Source organism: Amblyomma americanum, chromosome 10 (assembly GCF_052857255.1).
Source record: "Amblyomma americanum isolate KBUSLIRL-KWMA chromosome 10, ASM5285725v1, whole genome shotgun sequence".
Lineage (NCBI taxonomy): Eukaryota > Metazoa > Arthropoda > Arachnida > Ixodida > Ixodidae > Amblyomma > Amblyomma americanum.
In genome coordinates this window covers 49,453,146-49,479,740 of record NC_135506.1, presented here as the reverse complement: position 1 = coordinate 49,479,740, position 26,595 = coordinate 49,453,146, and the positions used below count along the sequence as shown (strand labels likewise).

Here is a 26,595-nt window from a genome sequence, read left to right as displayed (position 1 = left end):
CACTTTTTTTTTGCGCCGAGAGTTCACATAACAAAATGAACATTTGGCTACCCAGCCACTGCCAGGCACATGGCCAATTTTCCATGAATGCAAATAACTGAAAGTTGAGCTCTGGTTACGGTTTATGGGGTTTAACGTACCAGAGCAACTCACGCTCAGGTATTGTGCGTCAAATATCGAGGCCAAAACCACAGAAGGCACCTATCACTCGCACATGCTACCGGACTATACCGCATGGCAAGTTGCGGCGTCTTACATGAAAGTAAGCTAAACAAATTGCACATGTTTTCGATTTCAAGTGCAGTGCTCAAACAATAAGGTACCTCGGCCTGAGTCAACCCAGTTCTGTTCTAAAAAGAGCAGCAAGAGAAAGTGTAGCGAAACATCTCCCTTGCAGACTGTGCGCACACCATACCTGCTACCATTGGCTTCAGAACTCGCACTGGGCACTTGGGTATGCAAAGCTTCAACCAACTAGAACCAAAAACTAAGTATACACAGAAGTTCGAAGCACGCTCATTCAAATTCCACAACTGCTCACTTGGGTGTGGCTGGGGGCTCCTTGGGTGGGCCCGGCAGCACCAACACACACTGGGCTGCATCCACCAGTTGCACCAGCAGATCCACCAAGCTCTGTTCCTCCAGAAGGGTGGCACAGGGGAGGCGCATCTCCTGCAACCACACGTCAGGCAATACATCATTGCTGGTGCCTCACACAAAGCAAGGATAACTACTACAGGAAATGTGAAGTTTCGTGAACCGAACTGTTCACCACATTTCTGTGGCTGCACAGCAACCAGTCACCAAGGGCGGCACTAACCAACTGAAGATATTTGCGAGCTATAAATGATAATTCCTCTGAAGAAAGTCTCATGAGCCCCACATTAAAGTGCCCCTACAATTAAACAGTGTTTGTCCAACCTAGGGGGACTGTTGTAGGGACAGAAGGTGAAACAACCTTTTTCTAGAGATCTTTTGCAGGCACCCTTTTTCAAGGACGCTGCAGTGCGACTCAACATTATGCGCCCATCAATAAGCAGCCGGAATTCCCCTAAATCATTCTCCTGAAAGACAGGGCTTTGCTCCGACCAGTCAACACTGAGCCATTCCAACAGATGCCAACACAGAGATGGCACCAGTGACGCAGAGAAGGGAGACTTCAAACAGCAAAGATGCACGAGAGCGACAGACAGGGACGCAAGAACAATGTCAGTGCAGCAGTGCCCACTCGCTCCCTCTCACCTCAAACAGCAGGGTGAACAGATGGATGCGGACAGCGGCCATGTTGGCTATGGGGAGGGTCGACAGCTGGGATGCCCGCTCCGCCTGGGGCACGTCATCCCGCAAGGCCACCTCCAGCAGCGACATCACCGTGTTTCGCACCTGCCATGGGACCAAGTACACGAACTCAAGACTTCAGTGTGACAAGTGACACCCGCACTTTCGTGACAAATCACATTTCCTTCAATATAATCGCAAGGGACAACAACGCGTGTTCTCCAAGACACTGTACTGACTGCGTTTGTTCATTCTGTATTCTGCCCATAAGCCACTCAATGTTTCATGCACACCCAATGCATTGCGCGTGTTCTTGCTGACTGCATCACATGTGTGCCCGCTACACTTCCTAGCACACATCAAGCCAAACGGAGCCAACTGAGGTCACGAACAGTCACACAGATGCATGAGTGCTCGAACAGCTGGCTACCATTCACAACATACAGTGCAAGCAAAACAAAACTTCTTTTAATTTAATCAAGTCAGCTAAAGCAGTCGCTTCCTTTACCAAAGCCCCAATGTGCATCATAAAGGTCACGTCACGTATGTTTGCACCAAGGTAGTGCTCATTACAAGTGGCGCAGTTATCAGTGTGCTTGACTAGTTTATGCATGCAGCATCTATACCCAAGCTGTGACAGCATGGCTTCTATGAGTACTCTGGTTAGGTTCCGAGAGGCTGGCATTCCTGAATGCACGCCAAAATTTTGGTAAAAAGAAGCTCCACCAGTTCACCTGCATTAATGGAGTATAGACACCTAACTTTTGGGTGTTTTCTTGTTTGTAACGATGCGTAAGGCATTATTACACATAAGATGCCACTTGGTATTCTCCTACGACCACCAAATAGTTTACAATCGCATTGCTTTCTCGTGCTGTTTCGGTTTCAACAGCCGAACGATGACTGACGTCAACGTGTGCTTACAGGTCACATGAGGCACGAAAAAACTGCCATATAATCGCTGCTTCCACATTCGTTGTCATTCCAGCTCTCGAGGAAGGCTGGCTTCAGCGCTGCAGTAAATTAAAACGGCGAAGCAGTGATTATATGGGCGTTTTTCCACGACTCACGTGACAAAAAAGCACTCTGGAAGTTGCAGCTATCTTTCGGCCGTTGAGACCGAAACAGCATGACAGAAAAAATTCGATTATAAATTATTTAGCGGTCGTAGGGGAATATCACATGGTGGTTCATGCGTGGTAGTGTCATCCACATCATTGCAGGGAACAAAACATGCCACCAAAATTAGGTGTCTATACTCCTTTAAGATGCAGTTGCTCTGGCTGGGCACCTCACCTGCAAGCTAGTGCCCAGCAGCACGACCTCCTGGCTTAGTTCATATCCTGGACTAAGGCTGTCCTCAACCAAGCAAGGTTCATCCACTCACTCCCAACAAACGTGACGCAAGGAAATTAACCGGACTATCGCAGCATGACCATGCCGGCACATCGAAGCCCTTGTGAACGTACCTCCTGGAGAAGGCTGGCAAGCATAGTGTCACGCCAGGAGACACCATTGCGTGCTACCACGGCCCCGAGAAGGTCACAGACGCGGTAGACCGTCTCGGGCAGAGCATCCAGCAGCCGCAGGCAGCCGGGCAGCATGTTCTCCGTGAAGCAGTCCATCACTTGTGGGTCGGCCGGTTCCTCCTCCGGCTGGACCTTCTCATCGTCCTCCTCTTCGTCACGCATCACCTTCTCGCCTTCTTTGCCCTGCAACAGGAACGATGCCCAGCAAGAGTGTCAGGAAAGCCTGGACACATTTTTCCTTTTCGGGAACTGATTAGCTCATACAGGCAAGGTCGTCACACATGCCTTGATTAGTGCCTTTCATGTCAACATAAAGCTAACATATGGAATGGACATTCCCGAGCTGCTTAGTTCCATGAATTAGATTCGCACGGTAAGAAACACTAGGTTCTCACAAAATTTGCGACTACCAACTGAGTTGACTTCCCATGCTGTCCCAAGGGGTTCGTCCAAAAACTTCCGCCAGCATCTCCATGCAGTGCAAAAATGGCTTTAGTCCATCAGGCTACTTATAACCCTGACTGCAAGCAGTCAAAGTAACCCATCAGTCTGCAACTGATGGCAAAGTGGCATCAGTACACAGAACACCAGCAAACCAACCGTATTCATGACAAGTCATTCATAGGGACAGCCATGCCAGTAAATAACACCACTTCAGGAGGACACTGCACAAAGAATGGGTACGAAAACTGAAACTGCCGCCCCTTACCTGGCCTCCAGCCACATTTTCTCCCAGGGACATTGCGATGGCCCGCATCATCTGATCTTCTTCAGACATTTCCAGGTCGGAGCCGGGAAGGTCCTGCAATCAAGACAGCATAATTTCAAACCCACCGGCTGCAATTTGGGCTAGCCCAACGCCACATAAACAGGCGTGTCAGCAAACTGAACTGGTCATCTGCTCTCTAAAGCTGGATGACATCAAGCTTACCTACCTTCCAGTTATTACAAGTTACAAAATAGGCGAGGTGCATTTCCAAAGAGAACACAAAGAATCGTGGGAAAATCGTCTCCCAGATAGCTACTGCCGGTTCCAATTTTCTCCCACCGACTGCCTGCTGCATTGCAGTCGACGTGCATGCCGGCATCGTTTATTCACCAATTTATTTGCAATGCGGCAATGCTCATTGTACAGCATCATCGTAACGTAAGCGTATGTGAAATTGAGACACAAGAATCGACAATCGCGAAAGTTAAGAGTGTTCTGCCATGGTTAAAATGACGGCGCAGGTTGGCTGTTCTGCATATACACTGCAGTCTGTTTCTTACGCATTTGAACTAGTTTAATGCGTCTGTCATTACATCTCTATTTTCACCACACTACGAAGTACCGAAACGTGTGCACAGTTAAGCGGACGCTGTATTTTCCTCACAGCATGTGAAGGCTGCCAGTGGGCTAGCAAACGACCCATATGTGCCAATGTGAGCACAGTGCGTTTTAGCCCATCGCACTGCACGCACAGAAAGTCTCGTACTATTTCCATTATTATGGTTGCACTTCACGCGAAAGCACGGTACGAAGCAGAACAGAGTCGACATCGTGTTGGTCTTGCGATGATGCGGTACAATCAACAATGTTGTAGTACAAGTAAATTAGTAGAACAAGCGATATCAACACAGCGATTGCCATGAAGCAAGGGAGCAGGGGAAGAAAGTTGGAACCAGAAGTAGCAGCAGCAGATGACTTTCCCCGTGATCCTTTGCGTTGACTCTGGAAACGCACCCCACCCATTGAGGTGGCTTAAAAAGAAGACATGAAACTGTGGGTGCAGGACTGCATTGACAACAAGGCAGCGACTGCATCCACCACAGATCAGATGGCACCACTAGCCCCTGACGCAGTAGAGGGCGTTTGTGGCGGGGAGGAGATGGGGCCAGTCAGAGGCACACTTTTTTCCCGCGAGTTAGACCTATCAGTCTTCGCGGGTGTCACTGGGAGAACAGACTCTGCCGTCGCCTCCCGTATCAGTCAAAAACGGCCATGCTTTGCAATGCACCACCAGAATTGATTCATGGCATGGTTTGCAGCATGACCTGCGGCCACGTCACACATTTCGGCACTGGTGACATGGAGTGTGGCATGGAAAAGTGCACTGTGGACACTCCACAACAAAAGCATGGCTACAGCTTAAATACAAGCTGATGTTACTGCTTGCAGGCGCAACACTTTGTCAAGCTGGTTTCTCTCAGAAAAGTTTGGATTTTTCAAACTGTTCGATTAACCGAACCATTTCTCAAGTCCTGCAGAGTTTAAAAAGTTGGTCACCGATTACATTCGACATCGACACGTGCCACCTCTGCTGCCAGCTTTCAAGCTTCGAGGACAGGGTCCGTTTCTCAGGACAATGATGGCCGGGCACACCGAGAAAGAGGAGACATGCAGAGAGTGCCAAACAGAGCGCAAGGTGTAAGCTCACCGCGAGAGGCTGCCCCGCCAAACAGAGCGCAAGATGCGCACTCACCGCGAGAGGCTGCCCAGGTGCCCCCGAAGGTGAGCCTGCTCCTCCCCCCGGGGCAATGCCGGAGCCACTTGGTGCCAGAGGTGCAGGATGGCTGAGCAGGTAGTCTGTGGCCTGCTCGAGGGAGGCCGAGTGCGCCAGGGCTTCCGTGGCCAGCTCCCGACAGAAGCCCATGTCCATCAGCTGCAAGGCAAGGCAGCCATCAGGGCAACGCACAGCACTCCACTGAGCATTGTTTCAGTGAAACGACTAAAGCCCACTTTTTTTTCTATATCACCTGAGAATGTTGCAGTGTGACAATGTTTGCTGCCTCAGTGGGACGGATTGTCTCCAGCTGGAGCCAGATTAAGTTCCCTGGAGACAACCGCAGGAATTTTGTCCAGCATTAGTCTAAGCTAGAGCACCAGCTGAAAACGACACGTTTTTAAACCCATCATTTTTTTTTTCTCTGGCACTTTCCCTTTCCTGCTCAAAGCTTTGCCTGCCCCACAGAAGGTGTGCAATGTCAAGTCAGAAGATGCATGCACAACTCCCGGGCAACTCCCTGACAAATCGACTAGCCCTTACTCCAACTCACCTGTTGCAGGTGGTCCTGGTTAATGTCTTCATGCGATGGTGCCCCCAGGACCCCTCGGGAGCTGCGGCCACTGCCATGCAGCAACGGGCCCTCTGCAGCCGCCGAAGAGGCCACAGCCCCTGCAGCGGTCACTGCTGAAGCCGCCTCCTTCTCCTTGGCCAGCTTCTCCTAAAACACGACACACGGGTGCGGACAAAGAGCTTCACCTTTCGTCAACCGTTATCCTTCAAGAAAAAACAAAACTGCCCGCATCATTTCTCACTTTAAGGCACTAGCTGTGTTAATCCTGCAGGCTAGGTTACATGCCGTATCAGAGCTTCTAGTTTCAAGCTTGGGAGGATAAAGGCTTGCTCAGTCTGCAAATCATATACATATCCCTCACAGAAAATAACTTCTTGAGATCAGCCCTCGGCAATTTTTTTTTCACACAAAACACATCAGCGAACCCTTACCCGGCTTTTCTGTCATGTTGCATCATGTAACAATGTAATTACTAGCCTCCTGCGAACCTTGATGGCTCCATGGAAGGACTATGCCTGCAGAAAACATTTGTAACTTGTGTTCTAATAAAGGCGCCTAAGATAAATGAACAGCGATTTTAAATTTCATTACAGTAGTCATTACGACAGAAAAACTAATGAAAGTTCAAGAAAAATTTCTCTGCCCACGACATCACAATTTTTGCTGGGGCTCTACAGCAGGCACACAACAGAAAATAGAGCAAACTCAAGTTCTAATCATGTGATAACCTACAGACTGAACGAGGAATCCAAGGCACTGCTCACCCGTATGAGTGCCTCGCCCCGCAGCAGGTGGCACAGGATGGCCAGCATGGACTCCGACATGCGGTCCCCGTAAACCTTCAGGGGCTTGCGGTCCCACAGCTGCATGATGGCGTCAAAGGCCCGCTTGTGTGTGTGGATGAGGTAGAGGACCGGGCTGAATGCCGGCACCCCGGGGGCTGCTGACCGGGCAGGCAGCGTGTGGGGCGACTCGAGCACCATGCGTGGGTTCACCATCTTCTCGAGGAGCATGAGCCAGGCATCGAGGAACTCTCCCGTGCCTTCCGGCAGCTCGGGGCTCTCCAGCCCTTCCTCCAGGGGCACCTTGCCGCCACATGTCAGAGCCCACCGGAACGTCCTGGTGAACACCATACGCGGAACAGAGTCAACAGGGGCAGGGTACGGTGGCGAAATGCAGAGAGAACAAAATGGTAGCAATGTAAGGGCAAAACCACTGGTGACAATGTGAGCAATGTTTACTATAACCACCTGCTCTTCCCTGCATTTTCCTCCTGGTTTCTGGTTCATGGGGGTTTAACGTCCCCCATTAACGTCTAGAATTTCGCCTCCATCGAAATTAGACCGTTGCGGCCGGGATCGAACCCGCGTCGATCGGGCCACCAGCCGAGCACCATAACCACTTAGCCACCGCGGCGGCCCCAAGCTCGAAAGGTACCAAAAATTTGTTTGGTTACGCAGAACTCAAACCGAGGGGAGTCTCTTAAATGCATGCAATACGGACGGAACCAAAGCGTCACTTCAAACAAAGTTCAAATTAAGCAGGAAGAAACCCTGCCCCAAAGTGCCACCTGGCGAGGGAAGGGATAGCACTCACTCGAAGAAGGCGTCCTGTCCACCCGAGGAGAGGAACCGTTGCAGCATCAGGTGGTAGGGGTACTTGCGCTCATCGAACAGCATTGGCGATGTGAAGCCGACCGAGCAGATGTAGAACGTCAGCCTGCAGAGAGCAGAAGCAGGCCCACCCATGCAGGATCGCAATATGCTTTCTGGAAGAGCCTCAGATCAAAGACCGCAGTCAAAGGTAAAATCTCCCCAAGGCAATGACAAGGCCACAACGTGCCCAACCTTTCAAGGCACTCACCTGCCTACTGCGGCTGCATCAGTTGCACAAGTGACTTATGCAGAGATAGCCTGTGGAACATACCTGAACTTCGGCATTGGGGAGGTCAGGGGTGGCTCCCAGGACAAGCCATTTGCCAGTAGCCGGGTCAGTGCCGAAGCCACTGCCCGTGCCGACGGAGATGGAGCTGTGGGTGACGGCGGTACCTGCTGGCCCCGTCGCTGTCGCATTGGGGAGCCTACACAGAGCTGGAACACAGAAGGACACAACCACATTCGTGAACGGGCATCGTAACAGAGCACCAACAGCAAAGCACCACTTCACGTAGTATGTCATAAGTGCAGTTGCACATGACTGACCACTGCATTGGTAGCAGGCAGAGAACAAACACACTGCAGTTTACAAAAGTGAGTGCGCAGCTGAATTCCAGCTGAATTCGTCATCACTAGCAAGTACCTCTGGGCACACGTCAAACTGAGCCATGATGTGAACTTGCATTGAATTCCTGTGATACAGATCAGAACACAATAAATGCAACTGCACAGTGCGCAAGAGGAAAGACTGGCACAAACGAGGCTCCAGCAGTGCAGGTGCTCTCACACTCATGCCAATTGATACAACACTGCCAGTTCGTTCCGCCGTTTTTTTTCCAAAATTTTTCCAGAAAACACAACCACCTGTCAATTCCCCCTTGCTCTCAGAGAAAAGCGCAAATGGCCTAGCCTGCCTCACCCTCAGTGCATTCGTGACCCAACAGCACCACGTGGCGGCCGCGCCTCCATTTGCCAATCACTTATGCTTCTCTTGTACACTGTGCATGACTGTCTTCCTGCAGTTTATGCTCTTCCACCTCAACCACTAACAAATGCAGAGAGGGCGCCTACCTTGACGAGAAGGCCAAACAGTTCAGCAAGTGCTCGTCCCAGCCGCGATGCCCCCGTCAGAAGAGGCTTGATCTGCTTGACTGCCGCTTGGGACCGGGCTTTGCTGCTGCTCTTGCCATCGAGTGAAGTGGCAGACGCCGCCCCACCAGGGCTATCCGCAATGCCCACGTCCACCTCCATGCCGTTCTGTGGTGGCGAGTCGTCCAGCGCTGTTCCCGAAGTGCTGGCTGCTGCCTCGGGCATGTTCTGCACGACAGAACACAGAGGGCATGTCAGGAAGTGCAGTCACCCAGAACTCAATGCTGGAGAGATGACCACAAGGACGAGGAGACATACAGCAAGGAGAAGAGGAGAAAGACAACGTTTGAGCTGTTGAGATGACAGTACCAGTGAGGTTCACAGCTAAATAGGTCCTTGGGTCTTCATATTATTAACAGTTCAGTTTATGGAGTTTAACATCCCAACGCAACTCAGACTATGAAGGTCGCCGTAGTGAAGGGCTGCAGATATTTAGACCACCTAAGGTTCTTTAACATGCACTGACATCGCACAGTACACAGGCCTCTAGAATTCCGCCTCCATCAAAATTCGAATGCCGTGGCCGGGATCGAACCCGCGTCTTTCGGGTCAGCAGCCGTATGCCATAGCCACTGAGCCACCACAGCGGCCGCTTTATTATTTATTAACAGCTTGCACACAAATCGCCAAGACTAAAGCTGGAAGGTTGCTCAAAAATGCAAAAGAAATGTCCCTTTGTTTCATGTTCAGTCCGACACTAACATTTTTCACACAGGTCACTGGAGCTAGGTAGTGATGAAAAGCACACAGTTCGATGAATGCATAGTGGTATAAAAGATGCAAGTCATATATAAGGCTTTCTATTCAGCATTTGCTCTATATTTTTAGTGAAATTCAGCTGAAATCAGGGGCTGGCAACTTATTGTATTTGCTCAATTCTAACAAAGTTCAATGTCTTCGATTATAACTTGCTTCAGATTTTCATGCTTCCATAAGAAAATCAACCTTGTTCTCACTTGAAATAATCAACCTTTATTGCAACTGCTCTAGTGTCACCATGAAGTAAATGGCGCCACCACTTCACTTACCTTTCGCCATCTGGCTGGCAAAATTGTGACAATTTGTTGCCGTTTACGGCATTTGAACTTCCGCACTTCTTGAAGGTTTTGTTGACCACGGCTGACAGGATTGTGCACCACACAGCCTTTACCCATACTGCTAACCCCTGTAGTGAGGTGCTGGAAACCGGCCCTTCTGTATATAATTGGCTTTTAGGGAAAGGAAATGGTGCAGTATAGTCTCATATATCATTGGACACCTGAACCGCGCTGTAAAGGAAGGGATAAAGGAGGAAGTGAAAGAAAGGAAGAAAGAGGTGCCGTAGTGGAGGGCTCCGGAATAATTTCGACCACCTGGGAATCTTTCACATGCACTGACCTTGCACAGCACACGGGCATCAGCGTTTTTCTTCCATAAAAACACAGCCGCCGCAGTCGGGTTCGAACCCAGGTACTCTGGATCAGTAGTGTCGAGCGCCCTAACCACTGAGCCACCGCGGCGGGTAACCGGCCCTTCTGGAAATCCATTTCTGAAAAGCGGCTCTTCTTCAGCCTGTTGCAACTCCTCAGAGTTGACTTGCTGGTGAAAATCCTGATCTTTGCTTCCGCCAATCATGCACACAAATTTCAGGAACACCAACCGCATGTGAGGCAGCCTGACTGCCACTTGCCACCGCACACAAGATCACGTTATCAAGCCAGCGTTGCAGTGAACTAGGCACGGATGAAATCCAAATCGGAGCCATGCTGATGAGAGTTCTCATATTGATGCTCATGAGGCCTATCTGCATCCATGAGTGCGGTAGCAATAAGGCAATATCAGTGCAAAAAAAAATACCAAACCGTTGTTTTGTGTGTGCCGATGACAACAGGATGTTGGCATAGTTTCATCTTCGTACTCTACTCTATCGCGCATGTAATTTTCTAATTAATTTTCCAGAAATAAGGTGTGTATTAGAATTGTGCAGACACGGCAGCTCGTAAACCAAATCTGCTAGGCGGCTATACATATGAGCTTTATATTTTTGCAACTTTTTTTTCAACTGAGCCATTTGCTGTTCAGTCTGCCGCTAGTCAAATGAGCTGGGCCGTATGTGAGGGCACCATTTTATCCTTCATTATCTCCTTTGCCTCCCACTGTTGGCTTCGCAATTGTATCCTTGCATGCTTATTGCTTTGCGCTGAGCATGCGCCACCATGCCAACCCGTGGGGAACAACATAACGTGGAGCGGGGCAGAAGAGGGTATGCGTCTGGAGTAAGGTTTTTTTTTTTTTTGGCAGCAAGGGGTGCGAGATTCGGGTGGTCTACGTACAGGCGGCAATATACAGTATACATTGAGCATTATGACATTTGTAGCAGTTTTTTGGGGCGTGTTCAAAAAATTTCCGCGTAATTTGCACATCACCTTTTTGAAGCCTTAAAGAAAAGTGCACAAATTAAGCGAGTAAATATGGTATTTGCTTTGAAACCAGAAATTCGGCATTTACTCGCATAAAGTGACTAAAAGAAACTAGGAGGATGAGGCGTGTAGAACAACGAGCGCACCTGCAGCGTGCCCTGCAGCCTCTGGAGCTGGTGCCGGCCGAAGGGGCAGCCGGGGGGAAGGGCCGAGTCGTTGCACAGCGCCAGCAGGACAGTGCTCTCCCAGACGAGTGAGGTGTAGAGGCGAGAGAGACCCCGCAGGACACCCAGGCCCAATTCTGAGCCCCAGTGGCTCATGGAGATGGACCGGATCTCACTCTGCACAAGGTGCACCAGACACTGTCCCATAAATGCTGTACTGGCAAAGTGGACAGAGGCTCGCACAAATGCATCGGTTCACATGCACAATTCCCAGTGGTCGTGCCTGTAAACTGCCGAGCCAGGAGTAATACACAGAAGGGGAGACGACAGGAAGCGTGCAACAATGCAGCAGCGAGAAGAGACGCTCACAGTACCCCTAGCGGTTTCCCCATGAACCACAGAGCGAGAAGAGGAAGAGGGCTTCGCGTGACGGTTCAGTCTTTCCTATCCTCTCAGCACTAAGTGCATCCCAACACTGCTCAAAGTGAGAGGTCAAGATCTGGGGACAATAACAAAGCGAAGGCAATTCCATGCTATGCCCAGGCCCATTCCCATCAGAAGGGTGGGCCTTCAAAGAAGCTCCCACTGCTATCAATGTATAGCATGCTGGGTATCACACTGGGAGGTCCCTTTTTTCTTATGGCATTCTCCCTTAAGATGTCTTGCTATAGGCTAACTTTCTGAATCTCTTAGCATGCACAAGCCTTAACACATTAACCTGCCTGCACAACCAGCACTGTACTGTTTTAATATTTAAGAAACTGAAGCACAGGCAACACATCTACTATACAGGCAGCAGGATGTTCCTGCAGGGGACTGCTTTCTAGCTGCTGGCGTTAATTACCGTATTTATTCGAATCTAGGCCGATAGTTTTTTAAAAAAAAAACGAGATGTAGAACTCTTATGTCGGCTTAGATTCGAGGATTTCGTTTCGAGGTTTCGTATTCGTAAAATACAAATAAATGTAGCACGCAGGTGGCGCCCCCACAAAACGCCAACGAAAGACAGCACTGTAGCCGTTGCTATCCGTAGCCGATACTGATCAAAGCACACATGAGCACTGGCTGCCATTTTGGCCTTGTTCTGTTCTCGTGCGGTGGCGTGAGCACATTCGCAGCAGTGAAGTTTTCGTGCGTAGTTTTTATCACCAACACCATGGCACCAAACAGGCGGTGCCATTATAGTGCCGCCTTCAAGCGGAAAGTTATAGTCGCTGCAGAGCAGTCGTCAAATCTTCAAGCCGGGTGGGACTTCGGCGTGGATGAGAAGAATGTTCGCCGTTGGAGGGGGCAGCGTAACGAAATTTTTGCTTGCGCGGCAACGAGAACGGCTTTCACGGGCCCCAAGAAAGGCCGCCATCCAGAAGTGGAGGTAGCTCTGGCCGAGTTTGTGGAGACGCAGAGGTCAGCGGCACTTCGAGTGACCACGGAAGTGCTGCAAGCCAAAGCAAGAGAGCTGGCGAGAGAGCGAGGCGTCCCCCGGGAACTGTTCAAAGCCAGCCGGGGCTGGTTGCAGAAGTTCATGAAGCGCTTTGGCTTCAGCCTCCGACGTCGCACGTCCATTTGTCAAAAGCTGCCGGGCGACTTCAAAGAGAAGCTGATCTCATTTCAGCGATTCGTAATAAGGAAAGACGATGGAGCACGGCTACGCCGTAGGACAAATGGGAAACGCTGACCAGACGCCGGTATGGTTTGACATGCCAGTGGCGTGCACCGTGAACGAAAAAGGTGCCAAGGAAGTGAAAGTGCGCTCGGCCGGATACGAAAAGCAGCGCATGACTGTAATGCTGGCCTGCACGGCGGATGGCCACAAGCTGCCGGCGTATATAATTTTTAAGACGAAGACTCTACCAGCTCGGGAAGTGTTTCCAAGAAATGTGATCGTCCGCGCCAACGAAAATGGATGGATGGCGAGCGATATGGTTGAGCAGTGGATCAGAATGGTTTGGCAGCGGCGTCCAGGGGCCCTCTTGGCCAAACGTTCCCTCCTCGTCCTGGACTCTTACCGTGGACACCTCACTGACGGCGTAAAAGCTGCGCTTTCCGAAGCCAGTACCGACGTCGCCATCATACCCGGCGGCATGACAGGCCAGCTGCAGCCTCTTGATGTGTGCCTCAATAAGCCTTTCAAGGATCGGCTGCGCAAGTACTACGTGGACTGGCTTAGTGAAGAGCGGCGCGAGCTTACACCAACAGGCCGAATAAAGCGCGCCTCACTGGGAGTTGTAGCCACTTGGATAGCTGCAGCCTGGGATGACATCCCAGAAAGCTTGGTTGCACGCTCATTCCGCAAATGCTGCATCTCTAATGCACTTGATGGCAGTGAAGATAGTGCACTGTTCGAGGAGGCCAGCGATAAAGAAGTCAGCGATGATGATGACGAATGAGCGGGGGCTGATCCCGGGCTGGCGTTGCATATGTCTCCTCGCCCAACGCCGCCTCTCCTCCTTCTCTTCTCGCCCAACGCCCCCTCTCCTCCTCTTCTCTCAAAGCTGCTTTGGCAGCTTTTTTTTTCAACGGTCCCTCTCGGGGCCACCAATCGCGCTTCGGCAGAGCACGCAGGCGCGATGGTTCCCGCTGTGTCTCACTCGAGTTCCTCTCTCTACACCAAGTCGCCTATGCGCAGACACATGGTGCAGTCGTTTCGCGCCACGCACTTTCACGTGCGCGGCGACGTAAGAACAGTCGTGTCGCGTCATAAAAATAATTGTGATAATGAGGTATAAACAGTGTTGTTTTTTCGGCCGGCCTACAATCGAGGTAAGTTTTTTTTTTTCTGTGGCCTTCAACTTTCGGGTCTCGGCTTAGAATCGTGGCCGGCCTAGATTCGAGTAAATACCGTATTGACTTTAGACACCACTGCCAACTCCTACAGTGATCGGATTTAATGCTTCATCAAACAACCTGCGGCTTCCCCATTATTATTTCACTTTATTCCTCAAATGTGTCTCGAGTAACCTACAAGAAAATTCCTTACAGCTCTCTCTAGGTGCCAGCACCAAACCAAAAGCTACAGGGAGGTTTTGCGGGTGAGCACACGCCATCCTGCTAGCCCTCGAGAGTCAATGCAGCAACACCCACCTGGCCTGTGCGGCAGACATGGACAAACATGACGATGTAGGCATGGGTCGCTGCCATCGCGTGCAGGAGGGGTGACTGTTGCTGGGTTGTTGATGCTGCCACACCACCCTCACCACCTTCAGAACTGCCAGCGCCAGTCAGCGCAGCACCCGAAGCATTTGCGGAGGCAGCCAGGGCCCCGAGCAGTTCTTCGAGAAGCACCGATCCACCGGGGGGATCCAGGGGCTTGTGCAGGGGCTCCAAGCTGGCCAGCACGGCTCCCAGGTGGGTCAGACCCTGCTGCAGCACCTGAGCCTCGTGTGCAAGGTTCTGCAAGTGGGGTAAGGGGGAAAAAAGGGCACAGCTCGCATTAGGAGAATGATAAAGGAGCTGCAAGGAAGTGATCTCGAAGAAGGCCTGTACACAAGTACAACTTCAAGCTGAACATGATTAGAGCCGTGAACCTGTTAGGAATGTGTGGCGAAGAAGCCATCTCTAAAACAGACCTAGTTGAAGCCAGTGGCATGGGAGGGCACTACTAGTGTAGCTTGTTGCGAGAATAAACAAGAGAGCACTACATACGTCACAGTGTGGGGAAGGTCAGATGGTACAAAAGAAGCAGAGGAATAAAGATTGTTGGCATGGGAGCAACGTGTGTTGTAAGAATGTTGCATCAGTGCTGAAGAGTGAGATCAACATGCAGGCCAATGAAGCTCCAGGATATCACCACAGGCTGTACACCTGTAATCATTACCCACAGCCCATATGCCATGGCATATGTACAGGACATAAAACTACCTCATATCAATAACTACTTTGAACTGCCTTGTGCGTAAATAAATTTTATGTCCTCATGCAACAATTCACTCCCTAAATAAATTTACTGTTTGGTCCCGGTTGAGACCTTTTGCTTGCACTTTACTGCACGAGTCAAGCATGCATTTTTATATTTTTCGTTATTTTATATTTCTTAGAATCCTTTTTGAAACAAATTTTTGCCACTGGTCAGCCTTGCCTTAGATACCAGTGCCAGCAAGCAACACTGCTTGTTCGGCTCTCAGTCACGATGGTGCAATAAAACTACTGATGCTATGCATGGAGACAAACGAATGAGCCAAGAATGAAGCAGGAAATGAAGTGAAGCACAGCCCAGGGGCCTTCCCTTACAGCTGCCTCCATGTGCGCTATACATTTGCATAGTCACAAAAGAAGCCTATCACAAAATCGTGGACAAGGAGCAAAAAGCGAAGTGGCCAGCCAGTGCCACCACTGACCAGGATGGACTTGCATACAGACGCCACTGCCTGACAGGCTGGCGAGACGGGAAAGTCGACGGGCAAGTTGGGCAGGCCCAGGATGCTCATGAGGGGCACCAGGCCCTTCTGCTGGACAAACTCGCGGCAGTGGTCATCCGTCGAGTTGTTGCTCAGAATGGCGTCCACAAAGCGCATCACGTTCAGGATGTAGTCAACGAGTGGCACGGGTGTGCGTGCCTCTGCAGCGGCACCGCTTCCAGATGCCGCCTTGCCCTCTTCGGCCGCCTTGGGTGTTGAGGGAACCGTGGGGGCGGGATCAACGTCCTCCTCTTCCTCCTCCTCGTCTGAAGAGCCAGCATCATTGGCCAGGCCTGAGCCCCGCCCACCGGCCCCTCCTCCAGAGGCCCCGCCTCCATGGCTGGACGCCTGAGCCCCGCTTCCAGAGACTCCGCCTGCCTCGCTTTTGGCTGCGGGCCGCGAACACACAAACGCTGGGTTGCGACCAACAGAGCACAGCTCTTCCAGGAGCTGCAGGAAGAAATTGGACAACAGAAAATTAAACCATTCAGCTCAAGCACAGTGAAAGGAACAGTACAGCAGCACCAGTCTTGTCATGTTGAGCATTTGTTGTAGGATGCCATAACTCAGAATTGCAGTTGTCAACCAATTTGTGGGAAACAATAATTCCAGACAGATTTTGTGCAGTATTACCACACATCATGCAGGTCAAATTTTTCAGGTCTCGTTACTGGAGCACAGCTGCTAATAGCCAAATCACCGGTCTACAAGTTATCGTCATCACTGTGATGGATTACAAAATGATAATCTAGCTATTACCACCAGTGCTCCCAAGATATCAAAATCTGTTCGAACAAAGCAGAGTTACAACTAATGACAGCCACTTGACAGGGCTGTCACTGGTTGGCACCAGACAACTGCGCTACGCACGCATTAACGCATGCTTGAGCTACTGCAACGTCTCCTCCACTGCACGAACTTGAAGTTTCAGTTCAAGGAACTGTCCTGCACTGAAGCCCTTTCACCTTAATCCACATGCACAAAACCAAGTCCCAGCTTTTTCCTTGTGATACTAACAACTGCTGTTACACCTACACCATCTTTGTCACAAAAGACTAATCAGTAATGAGACCAGTCCTTAGCCCTCGACAATCCTAAGATTAGTTCCACAAGCCAGTGCTACCACAGCACTTGACACAGGCAGTATCGTTTTTCTGCCTTCTCTCTCCCCTGCCATGTAGTTTTGGGCCCACCACAGAGCATCGTTTTCTTTCCGACGAGCAGAACTCCATTACGTGCACTAGTCAGCAATGTGAATAGAATAATGCTATTTACTGCATTTACTCACATATAGGTCGACTCGGTTTTTCAAGCTCCCACATTCCAAACTAAGGGTTCTACTAATATGCGAATCACTGACACAGTGAGGCATAAACCCGGTTACAAATGCAGAAAAGGAAGGAAGAAAACAATGACAACAGGGCTACTACAGAAAGTCCTGCCCTTGGTCACCCGTACGCTTTCTGAAACTATGGCAGTTGCTGTCCCCACTGGTCTTCTTTTTGAAGAAAGCCGCGCAAAAGATTCTCAGATAAGGATAATATAAAAGTAAGCATGCAGCCCCACTGTGCCGGCCGCGTGCTCCTGGGACCTCGTTCAAAAAATGAGGCTCCTTCCAATCGCTCAGCCGTGTGAAGAGTTGTGCCCCATGAACATAGACAACTGTTTTTATGAACATTGAAGCAAGCAGTCATCTTACGCGCAGAGGCACTAAAAAATTGAGAAGCAGCAGGCCCAACTTAATAATTTGTCAAAAAGTACACGTCAGATGCTGGGAAAAGCAGCGAGAGTGCCTTTTCGCCTGCAATAGCAATGGCAAGCTTTCGGTGCACCCATGGCAGATTACTGCAGCATCTGCAATGCCGCTGCAGACGCTGAAGGTGTTGGCCACGCTTTGACAGAACGAAATGAAGGCATTTATGACTCGGGACACAGCATCAAATGCACACCCAGGGCACAAGTGCACCATTCCACATGGTGCTTCCACAGCTCCGATATGTCATGCGCTAAGCCGGTTCAGTCATATGCACGGTGGCAGCCTATAGCCGACCTATACAACATTCCAAAATCTTCCCAAAGTTAGCGGGTCGACCAATACAACATATCGACCAATACGCAAGTAAATATGGTATGTTGGCGAGCTTTTGTGCAAAGAAAACATTCATTCGTAATTACATTGACCATTTCCCCGTGCGATCTGCATGATAGAAGGCTCACCTTGATGATGGCAGCAGTGGCATCGACCCTCAAACTTGGCTGGTGCCTCATGAGTTCGTCCATGGCGTTGCCAAGGTTTGATGCAGTGTCACCCATGGGGTCAGATGACCTGCGCCTCCGCATGGCAGCCAGGTAGTCTGGCGACAGCAGAACCTGTGTGCACGAAGAAAAGCTCACCATTTCAGTCTTGCCTGACCATGGCCACAACTGACGCACTTAGCTGCCAGCGCTAGATTGTTCTGCACAGGCACTGAAAGCTTACAATGACCACAGAACACTAAATGGCAACTCAGGTTTGTAGAAAATGCAGTACATCACTGCTTCATTGGACAAGAACAGCAATCAACAAACTGGCTTGCCATTGTAAACAAACCAACACCTTCGGCTTATCCGATTGAAACCCTCTACGCATGCAGCTCTCTTTTGAAGTAGCATGACAGCTCTTGGAAGAACTGGCATAGCATTAAGAGGCCTGACAGTGCTGTAGAAGATTCCCACAATGTTAAGAGAAAAAGATAACTGTTGCTTCAGTTGCCTGCAAGACACGACCATCCAAAGAAAGTCAATGAATAATAAGTAAAGTTTTACAGGTGCACGACACAACAGAAGACTCGTGACTGACCTTGAAAAGGCGCTCGAAGGGCCGGCAGGCCACAAATGCCTGCAGACCTCGTGCATTGAGGCAGAGTGCACTGAACACATTTGGTAAGGATGCCAGGACTTCCCTCGTTGCTGGAACCTGCCCAGGGGTGAATTGAATACAAGCGTCAGCGAAGTGCAACAGCAACGTTCATAGCGGCTCTAACGTAGCACTTCTGCCGTGCACACCCGGAGTACCTTGTTAATCACCAACTGCCATGTGCACAACTCAGAACACACTGCATTTACTCTATTTCCTCAAAAAGACAAGGCTAGATATAGCATCAAACTGTTAGGGACAATAAGGTAGTTTTCCCAGACTATAGCTTGGATCCTTAACAGTAAAGTTCGCTTTTGGATAAGAGCCAAAACATGTCAGAACTTGAAAAAAAAAAATGCAGCCCTTACCAGCATATAAATGGTAGTTAGCAGTGCAAACATGGCCTAGGAGATAAACGCTTAAAAATTTCAAATTTTAAAGCCCAATCACAACGTGCACCAAATGGCCTGACTGCATGCTTTCGACATGGCACTTCACACTAATAGAAGATAAATTACTTGTTCACAAAACTAAGCCCAACAATGCTTTAATGCAATCCGGCTGGCACAAGTGGTTCACCTCTCATTTTGGACTAACAAAAGAACATGCCCCGAAGCAAAGCGCCCCATTTGGCACCTGGTTGTGCAACTCCGCTGAGCTACAGAGTTCTGAAATGAGCAAGGTACGAGGACGGGTGCGGCAGTGGTAAAAAAAAAAAAGAGAGAGCGGCAGCGCACCTCTTTAACAAGGAGGGCGTGTAGGACAACGTCCGTGAGGCCATTGTCCTGCAACGAGGACAGCAGGGACGGCTCCTGGAAGACGTACACCGTGACCACGTCAGTGGCTGCAACAAAGAGGAGCGAAGGAAGGCAGGGCACCGTGAGAGCACTGTTCTCTAATCCACCAGCTGCTTCAAAAAATCAAAGGGTGGGAGGTGCTCACCCAGCAGGAACAGAGAAGGGCCATAGTACTCCGAATTGCTGATGATGTGCTTCAAGGACCGCGGCAAGGAACCATCCATCACTGGGCAAAAGGAGCATCACCAAGTCAGTCAGGTCTGCAAATCACGGGTTTTTAATCTGGATCGAGCAAGAACCTGACAAACCAATTCAGCCTTACAAATAAATTTCAGACAGCTGTTCACTAAGCACTTTCAGAGGGACGTCACAGAACAGGAAGAGCATCGCACACCAAGTAGCCGACGAGGGGACTGCTTTCAAAGAATGACGATGACAAGGGAGCGGATGAGAAACCATGTGGGCATCCCTGTTCCATACGGTGCAGACACTGAATGTTGTTTGTGTATGCACTTTAGAAAGAGACTCCTTTTAGCGCGTGTCACACTTCAAGAAGATAAAAAAAACTCCTAAATTCCCAGTTACTGCAGCACCTACACCAACTGCACGCCTCACGGACTACATGAATGAAGGGCACAAGTTAAGACATTCCTTCCTGCCAGAGAACAGCACTAGAGAAAAACACACTGAGACAGTGTCACAGGGTGCTTACAATGCCGTATGCTGTCTGCGAATGATGGGTCCTGAATCGCCTTCTTGAGGAAGTTGAGCATGGACTTGAGAAGGGCTGCTCGCTGGGGGAAGCACTGGACACCTATGGAGAAGGAAGGCAAAGCACAAAGAGGCACAAATTCTCAGCACAACCAATGGGCAATTAATTGGTGAAGAGGGCTCCAAGCAGGGCAATCTCAATGCTGCACTTAGCCCCACCTTAGTATGAAACTGGAAATGTGAAAGATAGAGAAACAAACTAGGGTCTACACACACTGTGCCCACATCCCAACTATGTCCTTGAATTACACTGGAGATCATTGTTCAGATTAATACACAAGACTTCCAGTGATTTCATCCCCGTTCATTTCATTTTCTGTTCTAATTGATACAATAAGAAGGTCCTGGCTGGCTGCAATATATATTTTTATGAAGAGCACCTTTCGACATGGCAATTCAGTAGACGGCAAGGTAGTTTTGGCATCAGCCGATCAGTAGACATGCATTAGAGCCACGCTTAGCGACGAGTTGATTTGCTGTCCTACGCAGCATGCCGCGCAAGGTACATTTTAAATGCAAACAGCAGCTTGTATCGGAACTGCACTTTTAAAATAAAGTGGCACTGAGTTCAGAGAATGCATTCACAACCACTGGCTAAACACACCAGCATTCTTCCCTACTTGGCATAAACTAGCTAAAACACCCTGTAGGTGACACTGAAGATAATGTGCCCGAGCCACTCAGTGATGATAAAAATGTATGCACGCACATGGCACTGCAGCGCTCACATAAAATGCGAGAACTACTACTCACCCCTGCGAATTTCTGGCTCTTCATCAGCATCACTGGGCATGGCTGCTACCGTCTGAACCACGCCCTCGATGCCATCCACACCCACGTCGCCCCTGGCAGACGTAGAGCTGCACAAAATGACAGCAGATTTGCGTAGTTAATCAAATGCAAAGTAGGTGCGCTATCACTGCTTGAGGGAGCACGAGCGGCACACATGTGTCCAGCGAGAATCTACTACCCCCTGCAGAACGCACGCCACACGGCAGCAGCTTTGGCACAGCTGCTGTTTATTGGCTACAGCTGTGTGACCGCACTGCCTCCTCACTGACTGAGCCTCATGATGCACACGTCACCATGGGCTTATCTCTCGCACTTCAAGGTCACGGCGTGGCTTCAGACAAATCCGTGATTTCGGAGAGATGTGCTAGCACATGAATACAAATACACATCGAATATCAAACATATTCGTTTCGCATTCGAAATTTCGAACATTCGCACACCCATACATTTTACTGATCCATTCAGGTATTCTACATAACTCCTATATATGGCAAGGTTTTTGACACGATCTACAGTTCAGAAATAACTAAAGCTTCTTCCAAGCAGAAAACCTAGTTTTCCAATTTTTTGGAATCAGCACATTAAAATGTATAAATATTTGCAACACTGGTGCAGCCCTATCCCCAAACAGATGAGGCACGGTCTCCTTTTTACCTCAATCCAGAGAAGTCCATGGGATCCACAAATTAAGAACTTCATTTTAGCAACAACTGGTTTGCTTATGTCACTCTGTCAAAGAGCCCCGTAAACTAAGTTTCTTTTTTCTTTCGTGGTTCCTCGCTACATCCTACTTGATTCTGCAGTTTGCAAAGCCAGACTACCCAAGCCAGCTCCTACAAGCGTTACAAACGACAGGTCTTCTTGTCCATCAGTGCACTACACGTTTACCGCTCGAACAAGGACGACAGAATGCGACACTCACGCTAGAGGCTCGCTTCGTGGCGAGTGGTCCACTTCCATGGGAGTGGGCTCTTGGGCACCACCGTCGTCTGTCGAGGCCACGGATGGTTCCCGGTGCCGTGGCCGGATGGCAAACGGCTGCTCCTTTCGACAGTGCTCAACCTCCAGCTGCACATGCACAGAACAACACCAATGTGTTATTCCAGTGTCTCACGTTTTTCTCCACGAACATACGGCTTTGAGGAATTTACTACAAAAAAAAATAGACACCCTAAAGACATGCCGCCCCATAAAGAGCAAAGCAAGTTTTAACAAATCTGTAGGTATGTGCGAAAAGTGGTTTCTTGGTTCAAAGCAAACAGCAATTCGCAGCAAGTGTTCCAGAAACGTTATTCGCTCGAGACGAATACTTCCGAGATATGGAAAAGCAAACATTCAGATCGCATCGAAGATCGAATACTTCACTATTCAATTGAACATTCGAAATTATTTGCACATGCCTACAAATCTGCCTTCAGCTGAGGCACCAAAACTAATGTTTACAACCATTCTTTGTCGGTTAACCAACACTTTTTTTGGTTAACAGCAGAATTTCTTTTTTGTTGCTCGCATAACTCAGGAAATAACGGCTACAAAAAATGCACAAGAAAGGTTCCCCCTATCTGCTTTAACAGAACCTTTTGTTATGTGCATGTAAGCATTCAATAAACCAACCAGCAGAAATGCAGAAATCATAACACTGCAACTGATTGTTAACAGAATAACCGCATTGACACCCAAACCAAAAATGTTGCAATGCCTGACCATGCACCACAATAACCCAAGTAAAAGACCAGCGACTATCATGAACACTCATTAGAAACCTTTGACTGCTTGCATGCATAAAACACTCTCCGATCAATAATCAGACTTCCAAGAAACCACATGGCAGGGTGCATTGCCAAAAGCTTGCTAATGCTGCAAAAGACTGGCCGACATACTAATGCATGCCAACACTGGCCGGCACATCCACAAAGGCACATCAATGCACACTAGCAACAGCTGTGCAACTAGCCCAAAGCGCCAAACTCGCCTCAAGCCGGCGGATGAAGCTGTTGAGGCCACCGTGTGCTTGGAAGGTCTGCATGTCTAGGCCCGTGATGAGGTCAATGACCCGCACAGCCCGGGTCACAAACTGCACCAAAGAACAGCACCAGTAAGACCCCGAACAACAATTCAGGACCATCTCGACACTTTGAACAGACTAAAAAAAAAAAAAAAAGACCTTGACCAAGACTGAACAGATGGAGCTAGATGCCTTTACACAAACTCCAATGAACCAGTCCCAATAAACGCACCAAATCACTACACGTCAGCCTTTGCAAATCAACCCCTGAAATTCAAATTCATCCCTCCAATGTTTAGTGCACTCACTGATGTCTTGCATTTTCAGCCTCTCTCTCTTCCAACAAGCCACTGTTCTGATAATTCACTTGCGTGCAATTCCCTTGCAGTGTGCACAGGACCTCTCTGGCAAGTGGGAATAAAGCACCCTGTAAGCACTCACCGTGATGTGCTCAGGTTCAGTGCCGTGCCAGCCAATGACTTTGAGGAGAGATTCCACCATTCCGCATGACACCAACGCTTCTCCACCTGCACAACCCAAAATTTTGGGCCACAGGTCAACCACAAATCCGAATGTCTGAAAGCACATAGCAAACCATGCGAGCAAACGCTAGTGCATTATGCAAGCTTCCGCCAACTTTACTTACCTCCTGCATAGGAGAGTGAATTCAAATATGAGACAGACAGCTCTGCAAGCGTCCCAGCCGCTTTCACAGCTGTGCAGCCAGACAGAGGACAATAGTGGGGACGACAAAAACAACTTAAAAGAAACGTGTCTTGTAGGGAATGTAGGGCATTAAAATAGAGCCCCAGCAGCCAAATACACAACATAAATTGTATTTTTCTATCTTGCTGCACTGTGCCAAGTTAAATTAAGACCAAAATTCTCGTGGCGCACTTGCATGCACCTCGTTTGCACAGACAAAAAATGGCTTGACCTTCTGCACATTCATGGCAGACCTTAGGACAAATGATAGCCCTCGTCCTATTTGTCTTGTTTTGCACCAACAACATGGCCAATGCAAACCAACTTGCCAAATTTTCCATTTTTTTACTTCTTACAGCAGTTCATGACCGCGGCCATCCCCGACTGCAAAGCCCAGGCTGGAAACAGAAACCCTGAAGCCGCACTCACCACTCTCGTAGCTGGCCAAGTGGTACAGGAATGAGAACAGTGCCGTGGCAAACGGCAACGGAAATGGGTCAGCACCAGGTTCTGTGGAGGATAAAGCAGGGAGACGTTGAAGACTTCAGATCAAGTCCCAGGGTCACGCAGTACCCTCGAGCAACAGCACCCAAAGGTGCAACAGAATTAAGAAGTAGATATCCCCTACCCCAGTTTCAACCCTTAACATTTCAACACACATTTCATGACCACCCCACGCCTGTCCAGTCTCAGCTGTGCCTGCCTCAAAAAGCTCACAGAACTGCGGTACCAGCCAAACCGGAATGTAATGCAAGAAGCACAGCAATCATACAAAGAGATGAGGCAATCTCGATAATCAAAGAAGTGCGTCTCCCCATCAGGAGTGCAGAAAGCAATGTAGCCAAAATAAAAAATATACAGTAGAATCTTGATATGAATGCCACATGTTAAAAAAAAGGATGTGGCAAAAAATTTTATTTTTGAATTATCCTAGAGTGAACGAAATCAATATGTTGAAGCACAAGAAACTCGTTCTTGCAAATTTATTTACAACAGACTGGAATCCTGGTTAGCTGTAATACAGGTTCGATATGAATTCCCATACATTCTCGGTGGTTACACAGCTACGCGCGTTCACGTATCCATTCAGGCTGGCCCAACAGCGCTGAATGCCATCACTCAAAGCCTGCGGGTGCGTACTGCACGACTGGTGATCATGGCACCGCCGACGTGATGGTGGCACTCAGTGCTCGTGGGTGTATACTGTACAGCTTGGCTGCTTTTGTATCAACTATGGGAGGATGTGGCTGTGGTTATGCGTAGAGCACGAGACATCCTCGCCACTTCACCCTTCCCACCACCCCCGTTTTTCAACCATGCCATTAGGGCTCTCTGCACTGCTGCTGCCAAAATCAAATCACACACCTGTAGTGGCTTCCTCATCACATTAACGGTGGCAGTTGAAACTCCCTCATTCATATCATTCATAGTGGCGCAGGAGTCTCCAGAGCTCCCAAAATTATGAACACATATTGCAAAATGCAGTTTAGCCAGGGAGTTGTATGAATTCCTATCATACCAAAATCTGCATCAGCGGTGACCCTATTACTAAGATTCGACTGCAACTTCTTTAAAACCTCCCTTAACCTAAATTTAGTGCATCACACGAAAAAAAGCGGAACCACCTACTAGTTACTGTTGCTGGAAAGCTTAACATTTACTTCTGCATCAGCGTCCTCATCCTATGCACCGACACACGGCCACAACCGAAGCCAGAAAGGCAAGCTCAGCGCCACCACTCCTTTTTACCTGTGAGCGACTGTATGCAGCTTCTGACCAGCACGGGAAGGAAGCCGTGATACGACGCTGCGCCCGTTGCATCCACAATGGCGCCAAGCCTAAGTAAAAGTCACAAGACGGACAATGTATGTGAGTCACAGAGCACGGCAGCAAGGAAAAACGACACAGAACAAGCAATACCATTTCAGACAAGTCACAGAAACGGGATAGCTAATTAACCCTTAGCAGACTAACAAGGAGCCACCAGGCCCGGCATTAGCAGACTCATTTCTGGCTCATGACGCGTCCACCTTGTCGCATGTTTTCTGGGCACTCTCCTGTCTGGCTGAAGGTGAGTAAGGCTCATCCAAAACATTTTTTTGGGCTTGCCAACGGACGGCAGCACGGGTACCAAATGGCTATTTTCAAGCCATTTTCGAAAAAGTGTCCATTGGGGGGTTAAGCAACCATTGAGAGCTGACAAAGAAAAGCACTGCTTAAGACTGCAGTACATAGAAGGAACATGTCAATGGGAGGCAAATCCCCACCATGGCTCAGCCAGCTAGTAATGGATCTGCGTTCGACCTCCAGAAGTCGCTAGCTGTGTTTCTCCACTTTCTAGAAACCAATATGCATTCATGTGCTCAAGCTCATTTTCATACATATGACTAATCAAATTGGACAACAAGCTTGCACTTTCCTTGGAATCAATTCCTGGGTTCTTCTGTTCAGATTTAAATTCCCCCATCACCCATTCAGAAGCTGCTCAGGGAAGCAGTACAATGTTAGGAGACAAGAAAATGAGGCTTAGCATACACAACTGCTGCCTATATGCAATGTTTCAAAATGGCAACTTTCCATGCCACTGCCCCAAAAAATGACAGCCCCAAACAGCAACAACCTTAACCCTTTAACGACGAATCCAGAGCTATACAGTGCAATCCACTTATAACAATATTGAGAAAACCGGAAAATCCAATGGTTATAACAGATTATCGTTACATCTGGACCGGCAAAGAAAGGAAAAAGAACACACCCATGCACTCCCCCATGCATGTAGCCACTGTCACCAGTGTCTTGGCCTTCTGCCAAGTTCGCAGAGGGGCCACGCCCCCACCTCCTCCCAAACATCAGTCAAAAGATAATAAACGTTATGGCGCACAGCATCTTGGCATGCTGCCAAACGCTGCAGACAGTGGGACACAGGGGGAGGGGGGACACACGCATTAAAAGAAAAAATAAATTATCAACCATCCAGGGCAAAAACTAAGTTTGTGTGAGACAG

The 26,595-nt window shown here is 49.1% G+C and overlaps 1 protein-coding gene across 16 annotated transcripts in view; it reads right to left on the bottom strand.

The window, feature by feature from the left end:
- The window catches only part of HUWE1 (HECT, UBA and WWE domain containing E3 ubiquitin protein ligase 1), a 158,033-nt gene that overhangs the window by 106,603 nt on the left and 24,835 nt on the right, over positions 1–26,595 (bottom strand). For all 16 annotated transcript variants that reach the window (XM_077640245.1, XM_077640244.1, XM_077640256.1 and 13 more), the window contains exons 13-36: positions 25,341–25,429; positions 24,021–24,101; positions 23,328–23,413; positions 22,854–22,955; positions 21,804–21,949; positions 20,843–20,949; positions 20,031–20,132; positions 19,464–19,544; positions 19,259–19,365; positions 18,465–18,581; positions 17,843–17,995; positions 15,566–16,075; positions 14,313–14,621; positions 11,214–11,408; positions 8,591–8,836; positions 7,791–7,954; positions 7,461–7,583; positions 6,629–6,983; positions 5,844–6,011; positions 5,270–5,449; positions 3,517–3,609; positions 2,748–2,990; positions 1,243–1,383; positions 542–672 (exon numbers count right to left, since the gene is read on the bottom strand). In XM_077640245.1, coding sequence (XP_077496371.1) covers positions 542–672; positions 1,243–1,383; positions 2,748–2,990; positions 3,517–3,609; positions 5,270–5,449; positions 5,844–6,011; positions 6,629–6,983; positions 7,461–7,583; positions 7,791–7,954; positions 8,591–8,836; positions 11,214–11,408; positions 14,313–14,621; positions 15,566–16,075; positions 17,843–17,995; positions 18,465–18,581; positions 19,259–19,365; positions 19,464–19,544; positions 20,031–20,132; positions 20,843–20,949; positions 21,804–21,949; positions 22,854–22,955; positions 23,328–23,413; positions 24,021–24,101; positions 25,341–25,429 — 4,029 coding nt within the window. The remainder of the gene's footprint in view (positions 1–541; positions 673–1,242; positions 1,384–2,747; positions 2,991–3,516; positions 3,610–5,269; positions 5,450–5,843; positions 6,012–6,628; positions 6,984–7,460; positions 7,584–7,790; positions 7,955–8,590; positions 8,837–11,213; positions 11,409–14,312; positions 14,622–15,565; positions 16,076–17,842; positions 17,996–18,464; positions 18,582–19,258; positions 19,366–19,463; positions 19,545–20,030; positions 20,133–20,842; positions 20,950–21,803; positions 21,950–22,853; positions 22,956–23,327; positions 23,414–24,020; positions 24,102–25,340; positions 25,430–26,595) is intronic.